The sequence below is a fragment of the Neocloeon triangulifer genome, unplaced genomic scaffold, assembly GCF_031216515.1.
Source record: "Neocloeon triangulifer isolate White Clay Creek 2 clone unplaced genomic scaffold, ASM3121651v1 ptg000014l, whole genome shotgun sequence".
NCBI lineage: Eukaryota > Metazoa > Arthropoda > Insecta > Ephemeroptera > Baetidae > Neocloeon > Neocloeon triangulifer.
In genome coordinates, this window is record NW_026775556.1 from 12,273,716 (window position 1) to 12,291,702 (window position 17,987).

The 17,987-nt window shown below is 37.4% G+C and overlaps 4 protein-coding genes across 11 annotated transcripts; all 4 read right to left on the minus strand.

Annotated features, from left to right (window-relative positions):
• Window positions 1–408: 408 nt before the first annotated feature.
• Window positions 409–8,235, minus strand: LOC132199646 (annexin B9-like). Of its 5 annotated transcripts, none has more exons than XM_059624527.1 (8): window positions 8,076–8,235; window positions 7,011–7,119; window positions 6,357–6,740; window positions 1,808–1,993; window positions 1,380–1,758; window positions 1,098–1,250; window positions 693–1,048; window positions 411–631 (listed from the first exon to the last, which is right to left on the minus strand). In XM_059624527.1, exons 2-8 carry the CDS (start codon window positions 7,035–7,037, stop codon window positions 578–580), a joined length of 1,539 nt encoding a protein of 512 aa, XP_059480510.1. In that variant the 5' UTR covers window positions 7,038–7,119; window positions 8,076–8,235; the 3' UTR covers window positions 411–577. The 5 variants fall into 5 exon arrangements, with proteins under 5 accessions (XP_059480513.1, XP_059480510.1, XP_059480512.1 ...); XM_059624529.1 differs by lacking the exons at window positions 693–1,048; window positions 1,098–1,250; window positions 1,380–1,758; window positions 1,808–1,993 and adding exons at window positions 4,522–4,877; window positions 4,930–5,082; window positions 5,213–5,417; window positions 5,482–5,667 and having other exon boundaries at window positions 546–631; window positions 8,076–8,234; XM_059624528.1 differs by lacking the exons at window positions 411–631; window positions 693–1,048; window positions 1,098–1,250; window positions 1,380–1,758; window positions 1,808–1,993 and adding exons at window positions 4,141–4,466; window positions 4,522–4,877; window positions 4,930–5,082; window positions 5,213–5,417; window positions 5,482–5,667 and having other exon boundaries at window positions 8,076–8,234.
• A 130-nt stretch (window positions 8,236–8,365) lies between these two features.
• LOC132199647 (annexin B9-like) lies at window positions 8,366–13,700 on the minus strand. 4 transcript variants are annotated; one of them, XM_059624535.1, is made up of 8 exons: window positions 13,543–13,700; window positions 11,697–11,794; window positions 10,825–11,178; window positions 9,746–9,931; window positions 9,478–9,682; window positions 9,246–9,398; window positions 8,834–9,189; window positions 8,366–8,772 (listed from the first exon to the last, which is right to left on the minus strand). In XM_059624535.1, exons 2-8 carry the CDS (start codon window positions 11,721–11,723, stop codon window positions 8,719–8,721), a joined length of 1,335 nt encoding a protein of 444 aa, XP_059480518.1. In that variant the 5' UTR covers window positions 11,724–11,794; window positions 13,543–13,700; the 3' UTR covers window positions 8,366–8,718. The 4 variants fall into 4 exon arrangements, with proteins under 4 accessions (XP_059480518.1, XP_059480516.1, XP_059480517.1 ...); XM_059624533.1 differs by having other exon boundaries at window positions 10,825–11,223; XM_059624534.1 differs by lacking the exon at window positions 13,543–13,700 and adding an exon at window positions 11,962–11,980 and having other exon boundaries at window positions 10,825–11,223.
• Window positions 13,701–14,131: 431 nt separating this feature from the next.
• LOC132200484 (annexin B9-like) lies at window positions 14,132–15,950 on the minus strand. The gene is made up of 6 exons (XM_059625971.1): window positions 15,601–15,950; window positions 15,356–15,541; window positions 15,072–15,279; window positions 14,851–15,006; window positions 14,429–14,793; window positions 14,132–14,364 (listed from the first exon to the last, which is right to left on the minus strand). Exons 1-6 carry the CDS (start codon window positions 15,619–15,621, stop codon window positions 14,293–14,295), a joined length of 1,008 nt encoding a protein of 335 aa, XP_059481954.1. The 5' UTR covers window positions 15,622–15,950; the 3' UTR covers window positions 14,132–14,292.
• Window positions 15,951–16,104: 154 nt separating this feature from the next.
• Window positions 16,105–17,928, minus strand: LOC132200485 (RNA-binding protein with serine-rich domain 1-B). The gene is made up of 6 exons (XM_059625972.1): window positions 17,827–17,928; window positions 17,549–17,689; window positions 17,335–17,487; window positions 17,097–17,243; window positions 16,657–17,040; window positions 16,105–16,516 (listed from the first exon to the last, which is right to left on the minus strand). Coding segments are annotated over exons 1-6 (981 nt in total). The 5' UTR covers window positions 17,829–17,928; the 3' UTR covers window positions 16,105–16,362.
• Window positions 17,929–17,987: the final 59 nt, after the last annotated feature.

The following is a 17,987-nucleotide window of genomic DNA, read 5'->3' on the forward strand; positions in this document are numbered from 1 at the left end:
TTTGTGCAATATTTTGGGGGTTTTCGGGCATTTTAGCAGACATTTGCTAGTTGTAAACCCTTTCTTCTCTTTTTTCCAATTTAAATTTTTGTATCGTCCGAGAAGAATAAATAATAATAATAATAGTTGTGTGGTCAAATTTCCCGATCGAAGGTTTGATTCATGTATTTTGAATTTAAAGTCGGTTACTCCTTGATGGGTTTTGTGAGTTTCTTATTATTTAAGAAAAACAGAATCCTACTCTACATGTTTTGGCTGCGGTCTGCAGCCATAATTCAAGAGCTCTTTAAAATTACATATGATTTATGGCTGCAGCCCACAGCCAAAACATGTAGAGCAGGATATTGTTTTTTCTTAAACAATAAACAACTCACAAAATCCATCGAGGAAAAGCAGACTTAAAATTAAAATCACCATTTTGGGGTTAGTATCAGTGTCAGGCTCGAACGCTAATATTCTAATTTTCAAATGTGTTTATTATATAAACTGCCGTGAAGTACAATTTAAATGAAAAACCCAATTAATAAAAGTAATTTCAGATGGAAGCTACAATGTGTATTGCATCAGATTAATCATTTCAATCTGAAACCAACGCGATTAAGATTCTCTTGTAGTCTCCAGAGCAATCACCCTAAAAAAATATTGTATCTATTAAATAAATTCTGACAAAAGCAAGGATTTTTTTTAAATACCTCGATGAAACTCTCAAGACTCTTCCCATATTTCTGTTCGAAAGCAACTTTTATGTCACCCAGGTCAAACTCAGACCTCGAGACAATGACCCTGATCAGGTCTCTGTCCTTAGTGCCCGCTCCCGCCATGCTGTTGTAGAGGCGCTCGGCAAAGAAATTTGAGCAGTCGGTCATGCACTTAACGATGGCAGCTATCTCCGTGGATCCGGAGAACTCGTCCTTGATAACCTTTTCGAAGGGCACTCCATGCGTTTGGTGATACTGATCAAAGACCTCCCTAAGGTGAGGCAGGCTTCGGCTGGTCAGAATGGCGTTGAAGGTGGAATCATCGTCAGTGCCAATTGTATTATTCTGGGCTATAAACCTCTTTTTTATGGAAGAAATTGGAAAAAAAGATAATAATACCAGCTTCAAAAAGAGCGGATACATCCGCTGCCACAAGATCAGGATCTACGTCGGGATTTTCATCCCTCATTCCTTGGCAAAGGGATATGAGAAGCCGCTCAAAGCAGCCAGAAGTGTCTCCCTTGATGTCCGACTCAAGATCATTGCCGTACACTAATTTGTAATTATGTTAAATAGAAATTAGTGAAAAAAAATTTCTCGCAATATTATAACTGAATAATTCAAAATATATAATATTTGTTTACTGTTAGACAAACGAAAACCATATAGATTAAAACTAACATTCCAGGTAAGAGTTCTTAATGGCGTGAATCCATGCGTTGTTGAGGGAGCACAAAACCTCAATCAAAATGTCCTCTTTAGTGCCCAATCCAGATATGGTGTGGTGCAGCATTTTTGCGAAAAACTGATCAAGTGGAGTCATGCAAGCCACGACCACGTCCCCAAAATTTCCACCCAACAGGTACGCAAGTGACGTAACTCCCATAGCCACAGCAGGTAGGACTGGTGCGAGGGCCAACGGGGTCAAAGGGCCCACCAAAGCCACTGCTTTAGGCACATTTGTCAAGACGTTGCCTACTGTATAGGCGAGTCCGAGGGCCCCGGACTTTGAAGTTACGTCACTGACACCCAATTCACTCTTCAATTCTTCCACCAAATCCTAATGATTTTAAAATCTGAATTTTTGTAAATTTTATCATGTAAAATACTTTTTCATAAAGAGATATGAATTTATTTGCAATCAACTGGCGCTGCTGGTTGGAGCGATTTGCCAAAACAGCAATGATGGCTTTTTCATCTGTTCCGAATCCCTTCATGGCCTTTCGCAGGGCAGCGGCATCAGCCTCTTCATCAGCTGGGCCATATGGCTGTTTTGGACGGACGGTTGGAGTAAACTAAAACAGTCAAATGAGAATAGCATTACTTTTTCTTTTTCAAATATCTTTGCAGCAAAAAATTAAGCACTAAAAAAGAATAAATCACAAAAATCATCCAAATTCAATTGAGTGAAAGTTAGGAGCTCTCTACGTTAAGTATAAAATATTAAAATATACACACAATAATTGTAAAAGTGGAAACATTATTTATCTATATTCTGAATCCAGCAGAATGGATAGGAAAAATTGATGATCACCTTTTAAACCTGTTGTTTTTATTACTTTTTTTTTAAATGAAATAAATGGATAGAAATAAAATATTAAATTATATAATTTTCAATTTACAAGTTTAAAGTAAAATTTTATATCACCTGAAATAAAATTTACATTATGAAGAATCAAATATTTAAATAAATGTTTATTATGATTGTAATGGGTTTGCTGCTGCGAACATAAGTCTCTTTAGATTTTTAGCGTTTTAGCAGAGATCTCTATGCTAGTTATGCTACATAATATTATTTTAAAACCCTTTCCTCTCTTTTACCAATATTTGCACCGACCGGGAATAATAAAAATAATTTTGTAACTTGAAATTACTTATTTTTAAATTTCCATATTATATTATAGCACAGTCAAGAAATACCATTTTCCGACATTCTAGATTCTGACAAAATGTGGGTAATCATTTTGAAATATTAGATTGTGCCTGAATAACTTGCTATTTTCTGAAGAAAAAATAGCTTTTAAAATTTTACCTTAACGTGTAGTCTAAAGCACAAAATTTTGATGAAAAAAAATCACGAATGTGGCTTGTTTCGCTTAAAATCAATAATTTCTCAGGTTTTTCTGGGGTTTTCAGCCAAAAACATCATCTATTTTTGCACGAGCCTATCCAAAATAATTATATTATTATACATTTCTTCCTCCGCAGCAATATTTAAAGCATAGCTATTCATGACGCTTCTTGGTCATCAAAAAATAATTTTTTTCTGTATATTATAATTTATTGATATCTTATTTTCTCCTTATCAACACACGCGTACCAATAATGAATGATTGAGCAATCGACGCAAAAAGCAAACTTAGAACGACCACGAAGATAATAAAATAAGCTTGCTTTTCTCTATCAAAGCAATTGATACAATTAATGGTGTGTAAAATTCAAAAATAATTCTTAGGTAATAAAAAATATTATGGACCTTATAAATTTAAATTCATAAATACATAATATGAGAAAACACAATTCTATAATCAGAATTTTGAACGATAGGTGGCGAAATATTTTATACAAAAATGCAAGAACAGCTTTTTCTCTTCAGCTTTCACTCTGTCTCAGTAAGTTGCAAAAACTGAAATTTTGCAAGCTTTTATGAAACACAAAGATCAAATCTCCTAAAAAATCTGAAAATCACATTTTTTCAAATTGAATCTTCCTAAATAACTGATGTATACCTGAGGTGGAAATACTGGGTACTCCATTTTTGCAGGGTTATTATAAACAGTGGGAGCGTTTTGCAATGGAAGCAAGTCCAGCACTTTAGAGCAAGCCTGAAAACATTATATTATATACACACACACACGCTTTATCATTTTGCATAGTTACAAGCTATCATAGGGGAGATGGGAGATTATTTGCTGATTATAATTTCTTTAGAACGATATAACGTTTTGACACTTTTTGGTATACATATCTAAGTAAGTGTAAAAAAAGCGTGAGAGAAATTCAGCACGCAGGTGCATAAAAGCAGGCGGTCACCTGGCAAACTTAAAATACTCATGGACCTGCGCAAGACTAAGCCTTGGATGCATGTACTAGCCAAAGCATGGATTAAAGATTGTGCATTAGTTATTTAGTTAATAACAATCGTTACAAGTTAGAACATCTATAATTCTATACGCAAACTTTATTACTGACAATAAGCTCCTAACAAAATACGATTGTTAAGTTTAATTAACCTGTTAAATTTAGTCGTCATACCTATCATGGTTCAGGATTTGGATTTATTAGTGATTCAATAACTTTTTTGCTCTCCAATTTAAAATTAAAACTACTTAAGACCATTTAAGTTCAATGAAATTTATTTAAATACATAAGCAGTGATGCATACTCATGTTTTACATGTATTTTGCGGCTTATATCAAGAATATTTTAAACTCTCTCAATATATATTGGAGTGAGATTATTTATTTTTGTTCTAAATTAACAAAGGAAGCTAACAAGTTTGTTTGACACAAATAGTCATTCAATACATATATATATTTGTATAGTATTTTGGGGTTAATCAGTTTCTTTATCAGTAGCAGTCATGCTAAAATCCAATTATTTTTTAGTGTGCGTATTTATATACTACCACAATGTATAATTTAAATGCAAATAAGCGAATTTGATGGAAGTATTATAGGATGGAAGTTTCAGTATAACATCAGATCAATCACTTCAAGCGGAAACCATTGCGATTAAGATTCTCTTGTAGTCTCCAGAGCAATCACCCTATAAAGATATAAAAATAAAAATTTAAGAAATAAAAAATGAATTAATTATATACCTCAATGAAACTCTCAAGACTCTTTCCATATTTCTGCTGGAAGGCCACTTTGATGTCTCCCAGGTCACACTCGGACCTTGAGACGATGACCCTGATCAGATCTCTGTCCTCAGTGCCCGCTCCAGACATGCTGTCGTGGAGGCGCTCGGCAAAGTAATTCGAGCAGTCGGTCATGCACTTGACGATGGCCAAAAGGCCGGTTTCAATGGATCCGGTGAACTCGTCCTTGATGACCTTCTCGAAGGGCACTCCGTGCGTTTGGTGGTATTGCTTGAAGACCTCCCTCAGGTGAGGCAGGCTTCGGCTGGCCAGAATGGCGTTGAAGGTGGACTCATCAGTACCAATTGTGTTCTGGCCTATAAACCTAGCTTTTAGTTTGAAATTAAAAAAAAAATCAATTAATATTACCGGCTTGAAAAAGAGCAGTCACGTCGGCTGCCACAAGACCAGGATCTACGACGGGGTTTTCATCCCTCATTCCCTGGCAAAGGGATATCAAAAGTCGCCCGAAGCAACCAGAAGTGTCTCCCTTGATGTCCGACTCAAGCGCCTTACCATACACTAATTTAAAGTATAAATTAGTGAAAACAATTGTAATCAAATGTATTTTTACTAATATTTATAAAGTATTATTTGTTTCTTATTACGAGCCATAAATAAAAACTTTTTGGATTAAAAATTAATAACTAACATTGCTGGTAAGCGTTCTTGATGGCGTGAATCCAAGCGTTATTGAGGGAGCACAAAACTTCAATCAAAGTTTCCTCGTTAGTGCCCAATCCAGAAATAGCATGGTTCAGCTCTTTAGCGAAATACTGATCAAGGGGGGTCATGCAAGCAACGACCACGTCCTCCAATTTTCCACCCAATTCACTCTTCAAATCGTCCACCAAATTCTAATGTTTTATTAAAAAAAAAAGGTTGAATAATTTTCCAGTAAATTTTAGCATGCCAATATACTTTTCCATAAAGAGAAATGAATTTCCTTGCAATCAACTGGCGTTGCTGGTTAGAGCGATTAGCCAAAATAGCAATGATAGCTTTTTCATCTGTGCCGAATCCCTTCATGGCCTTTCGCAGGGCAGCGGCGTCAGCCTCTTCATCAGCTGGGCCATATGGCTCTTTCGGACGGATGGTTGGTGTAAACTTAAACAGTGAATCAATTTTGGTATTTTTGACACACTATAGTGCTTTCAAATATAATATAAAATTATTTTAGAAATCTTGAATAAAGAAATGAGTTAGTCACAAAAATTTCATGCACACTGGAATTAAGTAAAATAAGAAGAACAAAAATTTTAAACACAGTAGCAAAAACATGAATATTTTGTTGTAGATTATTTATTAATTTTTATTAAATTTTCGTATCTCAAATCATTGCTATTGATATAAACAGATATAAATCTATAATTCTAATTCAAGATTTTTATTTTATTGACTTTATTTAGCTTTTACGCGCACGCTTATCAATAATGATTGATCAGGCAGCGCATAGAAAACTGCTAAAAAGACCACGAAGAAAAAACCAATGAGCTTGCTTACTTCCATATTATATACATATAGCAAAAGATAGTGTTTATAAATCAATAATAATTGATATGAAATAATATTAAATTGTAGACCTTAATTACTCTTATTAGATTAACTCTAAAATACACGGGCAAAATATTTTTTAAATAATCAGAATCGTGAGTTGAGATCATATTAGTGTAATAAAAAATTATGCAAGAAAAGCCATTTCCATTCAGCTCTCACTCAGTCAGTTTCAGGTGCAAAAACTGCGATTGCAAATCCCAAGCTTTTCGGGGGTTACGAAAAAGTCGTCAATAATTTACCTGCTTTGCACTAGCAGTTGGTGCAGCACCAGCATGAGGAGGAGCAGCACCCCCATAGACGGGAGCTTGTTGGTACTCTGCTGCGGGGGTGCCACCTGGGAAAGGAGCGGAAGTGGGAGGATACCCCTGAGGTGGAGGATAGCCTGCCTGTTGGTAACCCGCCGGAGGATAGCCTGCCGGAGGATAGCCTGCTGGAGGATATCCCGCCGGAGGGTAACCTGGGGCGCCGGCAGGTGGATAACCTGGCACCGCAGGAGGGTAAGCAGGATAAGGTCCAACCCCTTGAGAAGGGTACATTGGGTTAAAACCCGTAGGTGGTGGTCCACCAGGGTATCCTCCCTGGGAAGGATAAGGTGGCATGTCGTTAGGATTTGGGTATGGATGCTGGTCAAAGAGATAAAACAATTTTCATTAATGACACCGTGTATTTCATTAAAATAATATCATCGATTCTAATAGCAGAGTAATAAAATTGTAAATTAAATGCAATAGAGCATCTCTCATCAATTATTTATTGAGTTATTGTTATTAATCATTAAGTTGAGGTATCATCCATCACCAGAAATTTTAATTTGGAAGAAGAAATAAGAAATAAAGCAAAAATTTAAAATCCGCCCGTTAGAAAAAGTTTAGCGAAATTATTATTTATAATACCTGAGGTGGATATCCTGGATAGGCCATTTTTGCAGGTTCTTATAAACCGTGGGTGGCGTGGGTGCGTTTTGTAATGGAAGCGAAGCGACTGCTGCTCTTAAGGACGAGCCTGGAACATTGAAACACAACACAAACGTGCTTTATCATTATACATACAAGCTTTTAGGAGGGAGATTCCTGCTGATTATAATTACAGGTAGAACAATAGAACTTTAAAGTATGTGTCATAGTAATGACGTGAGAAAAACTCACTCAGGTGCTTTAACGCAGGCGGGTCACCTGACAAATTTAAAATGCTTGTGCATGGGCCCAAGAGCAATAGAGAGCAAGGATTTGCCTGAGCAATGAAAGTTTAAAATTGTTTTAAATTCATAATTAAAAATTTGAAATTGTTTCTAGTAATAATTAGATTTATTAAATAAAATTAATAAATCATTTCTACGTCAACTGCATTAATTAGAAGTCACAAAATCTGGGTTAATTATAGACTCAATTGATAATTTATTTCTTTTTATTCTATATAATATAAAATATCATCAGATAACATTAAACCTAAAATTAGATCCACTCAAGTGCAGAGAACGGTTGGCCCACTTCAAAATTGTATAAATGCGCACATAGGTTTGGCGGTGCTTATTTATTTGTATCGTGTCGTCAAAAAACGTGGAGCGATATGCCACCCGCATGCGATGACCGTTGCGCAGCAGTTTCCACCACTGCAGAGCGTACTTGTGGCAAAAATTTATTATGTGGTCCCCTTAATAAGGGCAATTGAGGCCAATGCACTGACAATGAGCAGAGCTTTTACAATTATTTTGCTAGGAAAGGGGCATTTCTTCCATGCAGTCCCTTTGATCCCTTTCCTTACAATCAATAATGCTTGTGCTTTCATGCTTATCTCTTTTTGTGTATTATTTTGCGTTGATTTTGCATTGAATATTAAAAAAAAAACAATCCCCCAGGGCCTAGGCGGTCTTAATTTTGCTCTGACAAAAATACTTTTTCCGAGGTTGTTGAAAATAAGCAAAGAGGATAATATCTCAAAAAGAAAACCAGGAAACTTACGTTCTGTGATGGTCTTGTCGCAACGTTGAATACCGATTCAATTATAAGCAAATATTATCGCTTTCAATTAAAGCCGGCTAGAAAACAACACCAGCGTTTTTGGAGCACCAGTGACGTGTTAAGGCAAGGCGTCTCCTGTCGGTGCGCCGCTGCCCTTTGCTGCGAAGCGGCGAGATGATTAACTACAGGAGACCGTGCTGTGGCGAGCGTATTTTTGAAACTTTCCGGCATATATATTAACGTATTGTTTAAGAATTTTTTTTTTAATCAATGTAATAAACTACATCACATACTGGAGTAAAATTTGGTTTATTCAAAAATTGATAATGCATTATGCCTTTTTGTGGATTGGTTATAGCAAGAATATATTTACATTTAATTGTTTGATTTGATAACATTAAATCGTTGTTTTTTTAATCAACAAGACACGCAGTGCAAGGAAGCTCAAAAGATGATTTCACAAATCATGGATTAATATTTATCTTTAGGAGTTAATCAGTTTCTCAAATATAACAGTCAAAATGCTGCTCTTTGCTAATGCGTATTTTAATACGATATTTCATTATTTTGTATAAATGCAAAGAAGCTTTAAATGGAAGAATTTAGTATGGAGGTTATATAGTATTTCAATAAAAAGACCATATTAGGCAGTAACCAAGGCAATTAGGATTCTCTTGTAGTCCCCAGAGCAATCGCCCTATTAAAATTAACAAAAAATATTAAAACCATACATATAGAAAGAAAAATTTACAACATACCTCAATGAAGCTCTCGAGACTCTTTCCGTACTTCTGTTGGAAAGCAACTTTGATGTCCCCAAGATCACACTCAGACCTTGAGACGACGATCCTTATCAGAGCTCTGTCCTTGGTTCCTGCTCCCGCCATGCTGTCATGCAGGCGCTCAGCAAAGTAAGTGGAGCAGTCAGTCATGCACTTGACAATGGCCAAAAGGCCCGTCTCGATGGATCCAGAGAACTCTGACTTGATGACCTTTTCAAAGGGCACCCCGTGAGTTTGGTGGTACTGCCTGAACACCTCCCTGAGGTGAGACAGGCTGCGGCTGGACAGAATGGCGTTAAAGGTAGATTCGTCAGTGCCAATTTTTTTCTGGCCTGTAAATGAGAATTTTTTAGTTTGTGTCAAATTAAATTTTTATGTGAAAATTTACCAGCTTGGAAAAGAGCCGCAACGTCGGCTGCCACACGTCCAGGGTCAACAACAGGGCTTTCGTCCCTCATTCCCTGGCAAAGGGAGATCAGAAGGCGCCCGAAGCAACCAGAAGTGTCACCCTTAATGTCAGACTCGAGTGACTTTTTGTATACTAAATTAAAAATTTATAATTTTTAAATTGGCTAGAAGAAATATGGTTCAGATTTGTATAATTTAGAGAAAATACTAACGTTGCTGATACGCATTCTTGATGGCGTGAATCCAGACGTTGTTGAGGGAGCACAAAACTTCAATCAAAGTTTCCTCGTTAGTGCCCAGTCCAGAAATAGCGTGGTTCAGCTCTTTTGCGAAGTACTGGTCCAGAGGGGTCATGCAAGCCAAGACCACATCTTCTAACTTTCCGCCCAATTCACTCTTCAAATCTTTCAGCAAGTCCTATTTTTTTTTAACACACAATATTTAATATTTCCCATGAAGAAAAAGAACTTGTTAAAATACTTTTCCGTAAAGAGCAGTGAATTTCCTTGCAATCAACTGGCGCTGCTGGTTGGAGCGATTCGCCAAAACAGCAATGATGGCTTTTTCATCTGTTCCGAACCCCTTCATGGCCTTTCGCAGGGCAGCGGCATCAGCCTCTTCATCAGCTGGGCCATATGGCTGTTTTGGACGGACGGTTGGAGTAAACTAAAACAGTCAATTGAGAATAGCATTATTTTTTTCTTTTTCAAATATCTTTACAACAAAAATTCGGCAAAAAAAGAGAATAAATCGCAAAAATCATCCAAATTCAATTGAGTGATAGTTGAGAGCTCGCTACGTAAAGTCTAAAATAATTATAAATATTTATTATAATCAAAAATGTTGAATTAGAAAACAAATCAAAGAAAGCAACATGCACAAAATGAAAAAAAAACTGTTGTTATTATTATTTATTCTTCTCGGTCAATACAAAAATTTTCTTTATTATCAAATTATGATTAATTTTATTTAACTCCCTCCAATACTATCTATTTTTTTTTAGTATCCAAACTAACTTTAATTTAGTGCAATATCAATTTTTATTATTTAACATGGTCCCGCATGGTCCTTGGGTTCTTGTAGCGACAATTGATCCACCTAGACTTGCAAAGCTAACAAGCGCTGCGGTGTGAAGAAAAGATAACAGAATTAAGCGATAAGATAATTTACAAAAGCCACTTTTAATCATGTGGTCAAACTGACGCGGTTCAGCGACTTTAACTTGACAATATAATAAAAAAATTTATTTCAGATTTATAAAAAAACAAGTTATAGATTTATTTCTCTTTTAGTTTTTAATTAATTTGCTATTTTCATTTCAACCATGCAAATAATTAATAATATATGAATGCATCTGATGTTTTTTTTAATCAACGACCTAAATTTTCACTTGAATAAAAATATAATATTATACTATAGTGTACTATAGTATTTTGTAAACGCCGCAAAAAGAGCCAACTCGTATGTCTCCTAATTATAAAAAAAAATCAGTTAAGTAAGCAAAACCACAAAATTTCAATTCAAAGCTTTTTGGTTAGAGAAAAACACGCTTAATTTACCTGCTTTGCTCTAGCAGTTGGTGCAGCACCAGCATGAGGAGGGGCAGCACCCCCATAGACGGGAGCTTGTTGGTACTCTGCTGCGGGGGTGCCACCTGGGTAAGGAGCGGAAGTGGGAGGATACCCTTGAGGCGGAGGATAGCCTGCTTGTTGGTAACCCGCCGGAGGATAGCCCGCCGGAGGATAGCCTGCCGGAGGATAGCCTGCTGGAGGATATCCCGCCGGAGGGTAACCTGGGGCGCCGGCAGGTGGATAACCTGGCACCGCGGAAGGGTAAGCAGGATAAGGTCCAACCCCTTGAGAAGGGTACATTGGGTTAAAACCCGTAGGTGGTGGTCCACCAGGGTATCCTCCCTGGGAAGGATAAGGTGGCATAGTATTAGGGTTTGGGTATGGTTGCTGGTTTTGGGAAGAAAAATTAAATGAATTACTCTTTTGATACTTCAATCTTCAATGTTAAAGAAATGAAATGATTTGACTTATTTCAATTATATGAAATTAGTATCATGTTTTTATCAAGGAAAATCTGAAAATATAAATTAATTTCTAATTTAATAAGTGTCATATATTTTAATTTACTTCTTCCAAATTTTTTAAAAGTATTTTTCATTAGTTATACTGCTTAATTGCATATTCTGTTTTTTTTTATCAATAAATTTAAACTGTAAATTTTCTCTTGAAAGATTCCCGCTGTATTTCAGTACAAACTATTAACTATATAGCAAATAATTGATATAGCTGAATGCATTAATTGATTTAAAAAAAAAAATTAATACACCATTTTGTTAATTATTATTATTATTTTTTTTTTTCGTATAGTAAAAGCACCCCCCCAATTTACATACAAATAGGAAAATAATAAATATTTTTACCTGCGGTGGATATCCAGGGTAGGCCATTTTTCCAGATATTCAACTGCGAGTTCTTTTTGCAATGGAAGTCAAGCGACTGCTTCTCTTCAAAGCCAGCCCTGAAAATAAATACAAGATAATGCACGCGCTATCAATATAAAAGCTCCTTAGTAAGCGGGACGAACCCCTACTCATTTACTATTGCCGTCACTGAATTTAACTTGCTAACGTCATAGTAATGACGTATATGTATGACGTGAGAGCGAAACTCACTCAGGTGAGTCACCTGAGAAATTTAAAATGCTCCTAGCCTTGGACGTGTAGCGACTCTGCCGATGACGCAACATACAAACTCAGAATAACAACCCAACTCATTCAGTCAACCAGCGGCTCCCCGCCTAGCCCACTCGGCTACGACGCCCACCTTCGCGGCGAATACAACAACACAGCGGATCGAGCCTATGTGGCCACATACTTTTCGATCCAAATCTTACATTGGTGCCCAGAACCCGTGCACTGCAGTCCGAGACACGCCTCCTGCAGGAACCGGCGACCGTTCATCTAACAATCAACACGACATCTACCGGCAACACCGCATCAACTCCTCGGCCTCTGTCAACCACGGCGCAGCAGGTTTGGGGGTGCCTCCGCCACGACACGCTCACCCACGCAAGAAGTTGCCGACGACGCCCTCTGCGCTCCGCTTCTTGGGGGGGACTTGATGTAGCGACTCTGCCGATGACGCAACATACAAACTCAGAATAACAACCCAACTCATTCAGTCAACCAGCGGCTCCCCGCCTAGCCCACTCGGCTACGACGCCCACCTTCGCGGCGAATACAACAACACAGCGGATCGAGCCTATGTGGCCACATACTTTTCGATCCAAATCTTACAGACGCAAGGAATTGTAGAGCCAAAGCATGAGAAAATAAAATGTAATACAATTAATGGCTGGACTCTTGACGTTGTTATGATTTTGGAAGGGAAACAAAAGGCACTTAAAAGGTAAAGTAAACCTTTATTGTTCTCAATCAACACGACCTGCCTCGATCGGCGGGCTCGCGAGCGATATTCCTCGATCGGTCGCGAGCCGCTTTAGCCTTTCTCTCATAATAATACAAATAGGCACAAAATATGTGTACAGCAAATATCGAAGGATGAGTGGCCGGACTATGCTCACTTTCGGAAAGCATGCGACTATTAATGCGCGCGATAACACAATATTTTAATATAGGAGGCAAAAAATTAGAGGCGGTCACTGGGCATTATAACAACGTCAGAGGTCAGAGGAAAAAGTATTTGTCGCATTAATCTAGATAAGAAATTCATTTTCCTCCAGAAAGATAGGGAACTCGTCAAGGTTAAAAAAGGTCACATTAGGTGCAAGGTACATTATGTTGTTTGCTCAATAATTAGAGTGATTTAGAGCTTGAATTAAAAATTGCCATTTGCAACCATTTTAGTCATTGTCAATTTAATCATTCAATAAATTACAAAAAAGTATCCTGAATGTTGTTTTTTAACAGATTCCATATTTTTTCAATGCTATGTATGCTATAATATATTTTGTATATTATGCAAAATATTTATTCAAATTGAATGCATAGCAAAAGTCGTAGTTCAAGGCTCTGAAGGAAGTCTAATATCAAAAGCCTAAATTTAGCTCCACCCAAAATACACTCGCCTAGACGCCTAGGGAATAAGACAGGAGAGACCACCTTCACAAAATGAAGGAATTTACTGCGCTGTATACGGTTCCTGGATAATATAATTAAGAAAAAACTACTGTCCAATATTCCCCTCCAAAACCTTCGAACGTACCCTACGATTGCTAATGGAGAAGACGCATAATTATAATCTTACTTTTTGCGCTTTTCAAGAAGGCTTATCGCGATGTCGAGCACCTGCTGCGAGGCTTGCCGGCAAGTGAAAATTGAAAATAACAGCGAACAGCGGTGGCGGGGCTCTTGTTTGTTTGAGGCAGGTTTGAGGTTTGAGGCGTTTAGTGACGACGTGTCAAACGCGCCTGCCCCTCGCGGCGAGAGAAGCAAATAAAACGGGCAATATTGAGGACTTTGAGGAGCGTAATTTTGAAACTTCCGTTCACGTTTTCCTAATTTACAAAAAAGAAATAAAAAGCATCTAATTTGAAATGAAACGAGCGCTAAAAAATAAAACTAAATGCAAAAACCCTGCTAAATTTGAGCTATACATCCTGCAGCACAAATAAGCTGTTATACACGTAGTGTGTTGTGTTATGTTAAAAGTATTTTAATGTCAATATTAAAATATAAGACTATCAAGTGGTTTATAAGTTGAAAATTTGGCACGTTCCTTATTTTTTTGTAAACCAGCAGTCACACAATTACAGTAAATAGTAAATCTCCATAGTGCTCCGTGCTCCATAGTTTGGTAAAAAAAATAATTTTTTTCAGTTTTTAGTTGTGTTTTATTAATTTTTAAATTCTATCGCGTTAATTTTTAATATTTAAATTTTACTTATTCTAATCACAAGCCAATAAAATAATATTATGTAGTATGTTTCCTTCATTTTTTCTTGATATGGTTGAAATCCATTTTGTATTTATACGTTTTGCCAAAACTCGTCAACGCTCACCCTGTTTTCAATACTGATGGAGTCGCCAGGGCCAAAAGCAATTTCTTATACACGCCAGAGCAATCGCCCTAAAGCAAATGAATATTTTATAATATATTTATTTCATGCTTATATTTTTAATTATTTTCTTGCCTCAATAAAAGATTCCAAAGTTTTTCCGTACATGTGCAGGAAGGCGACTTTGATGCCACTCAGGTCAATTTCCGCCCTGGTAACGATCAGTCTGATCAGGTCACGATCTCGCGTGCCGAGTCCAACCATGCTGTTGTAGAGTCGCTCGGCGAAAAATCCATCCGAGTCACATGCGAAATTCAGCATTGCCACAAACGCATCTTTAATAGGCGGTGCGAAAGAATCTTTGACGACCTTTTCAATATCTTTACCAAAAAGGGCATGAAACTCTTCACTTAATTCTCGCAGATGTGATAAACTGCGCATTGTAAGAATTTCCGATACGACTTGAACATCACTCTCACTGGCCTCGAAATCCCTATTGCCTTTATTATTTAATCAAAAATTATTCCGACTTCCTTTTTGTGGACTTAAAATTTTACATGCTATGTAAATTGCGTCCGCGTCGTTTGATATTTTAGCAGCATTGAGTGTATCACTTTCGTTCCTGAAGCATTTGCAAAGGCTCAGAATAAATTGTTTGAACTGCGGTGGGAAGTTTTGGTCTTCGATGTCAGCTTCCACTGTTTTTCCAAATGCTTCGAATATTTATAGTTTATTAAAATATTAAATAAAAATTGGCAGTTTCATGGCATATCCTTACACTCCAGGTATGCAGTTTTGACAGCCAACAAATTATTTACGTTCAGCGAGCAGAGGATTTCACAAATTTCATCGTTATGGTTCCTAAACCCTGTGATAGCATAACGCAGTTCCCGCGCATAAAATCGTGGCAAGGGTGTCATCCACGCTACCAAAGTGCTTGCAAAGTCGCTTGAGACTAACAATGCTCGCAAATCATCAACAAGATTCTACTCATAAACGGATTAAAAATTAATTTTGGGTGTAACTAAAAATAAAAACATTGAATTGTAAATATATAAATACCGTTGAATAGCATGACATGTATTTTTCAGCTATCATTTGCCGTTGCTCTGCTGATCGATTGGTCAAAATGTTAATTATCCTTTTGTCGTCTATTAATATTCCCTTTAATGCTTCTTTTAAAGTCAACGCGTCGTCTTCTGCCATATCGTAGGTGTACAATCTTTTTGGAAATACCGTCGGCATGGACTCCAAAATAATAAATTATTAGGGAACCCAAAGATGATTATTTAAAAAAAATCTAGTACCTCTGTTCTGTGTGGAAACATGTCGCAGGTCTATGAATAATGAATAATTGCAATCTCACAACACCCTCATTATGGTTTACTTCGGACTGATTGTGTACAGGAAGTGTAATATAAACAAAAGGCAGCAACCAGGAAATAATATTTTGATAACACGGACCTTGCAAACCCCACTCTTGTCTAAAGGGAGCATGCTAAAAGAAAGTAAGGAAAATTGACGCAAGTGAGGAACATTGGGAAAAAATAATCCAAGAAACTCTTATTATGGGAAAAAAAATCAAAATTATAATTATTGTATGTTCATGCTCCTTCAAGAAAATTTTTCTCAAAATTAGTATTAAGTTCAATTTTAATAAAATGGCAACGGTAAGGCATTGCATATTATTTTTGTTTAAAATAAACTGAGATTATGTCTGCCAGAGACTGACTTCTTGATGTTTACTTGTTCATTTTGGTTAAATTGCAGAATACCATAAATCTTATACATTGCAAATGAGAAGCTTCAAATTGTTCTAGTCAAGTTTAATTGAAAATTTTGCTCAATTATATACAAAGTGAAATAAAGTTCAAGTTTCTAAAGTTACCATAAGTTCAGTCTGCAACAGGTTACTGCAGACAACAGATTTTAGTTTGCTTAAAATGCTGAAATTACCATCTAGAAACACAAGACATCAATGATTGCAGCCACAGTGATGCAACTAGTAAAACTTTCACACCGGTGCCACCTTGTGTGTGATTTGAACTTGGAAACACAATTTTGCTTGATTAACGAGAGCTGCTGGAGCTGGATCGGCTGTAACGGCGCCTGCGTGCTGGGCTGCGAGAACGAGATCGGGAACGAGGACGACGTCTGATAGGTGAACGGCGCCGACCAGGAGGAGATGGTCTGCGTCCTCCTCCTCCGCCACCTCCACGGAACCTGATGAAAAACTTGAATTAATATCCTGTTTTATTTCTTATTGTTTGTATCTTGGCTTTTCAATTATTCACAATTTTTTGAATTAATTCCAATCGGTCACTTAATTTTAAAATAGCTTTAATGGCAAGCTATTTACTGACCTCTGCGGTCCTCGATTCCATCTGGGAGGAGAACGTCTTGGTATGGGAGAGCGTCTGATAGGAGGCCTTCGGTTTGGTGGACGAGTAACAGCAAGGACAGGAGCACAGGTTATTTCCTGCCCGTCAATCTGTCCCCCGTCCATGTTCTTCATTGCATTCTCAGCATCATCAGGGGAGTTGAACTCGATGAAGCAGTACCCTTTGTTGTTGTTGAGACGGTCGACTGCAAAGTCGCAGAATTTAATTGTCCCAAAAGTGGTGAAGATCTCCGTGATGTGCTCCTTGTTGACGTTGCGAGTCAAATTTCCAACGTGGATCTTAATTGGTTTTGGAGTTGGTGACCGCCTTCTTTTAGCTGCAGCAGCGCGCTTTGCAGAAGTTGATCTATTAAGATCGATTTTAATTAATTTACTGTGAATTATGGTTGAGTCTTTTCATACCTAGATCTTGACCGAGAGCGAGATTTTGACTTTGCTCTGCCTTTCGGCTTTTCGTCAGACTTCTTGTCTTTGTCCTTGACCTTTTCAGCGGCCGCACCAATAGCCTTCCTTTTGTCAGTTGGGCTACGGCTTCTGCTTCCACTTCCCCTAAAAATAAATTGCGTGAGTCATTAGTTCTTTCATTTCAGTCGGAAGGGAAATGGATAAGTTTGATTAAAAGCACGAAGATTTAACTCACTTCCTCTTTTGTTTGCGACCCCGCCTAGGAGAGCTTGAGCCGCTTGACGATCCAGAACTGCTGGAACTGGACCTTGATGAAGATCCCGAAGAGGAAGATGAGCTTCTAGAACTTGAAGAGCCACTGGACGAGCGGGAACTGCTGCTGGATGAGCTGCAAAACAAATTTTACAAATAAAATAACTGTCCGCAGGACTAACTTGAGAAAAATATACCTGCTGCGAGAACTGTCACTGGATGAGGACGCATTCCTTTTTTTCTTTTCTTTATCTCGGCCTCTTTCTTTCTTATTTTCTTTGTTTGACGCCTCCGAGTCAGAACCGCTTTTGCCGGCAGGATCTTTCTTATTCCGAACCCTAAAATAATGAAATTTATGTGAAAAATGCACTGTAACGCATATCGATGGATTTCAAATTTAGCACTGAACGTAAATTGACGCTAAGATTTATTATTTCAGCTAAGATGACACAGAAATATTTAGATTTTTACTTACATTTTATTAAATTCTGAGGCGTCCGGATTTATGTATAAACAAACGCTTTTTACGCTTTTATTTATGTAGGGCTGCCAACCGTCCAACGTAATTCCTGCGCGAGAATTCTCTTGGTTATGTTGGTATCTAATTACTCGCGCGCTTTGTCGTGGCGATCACGA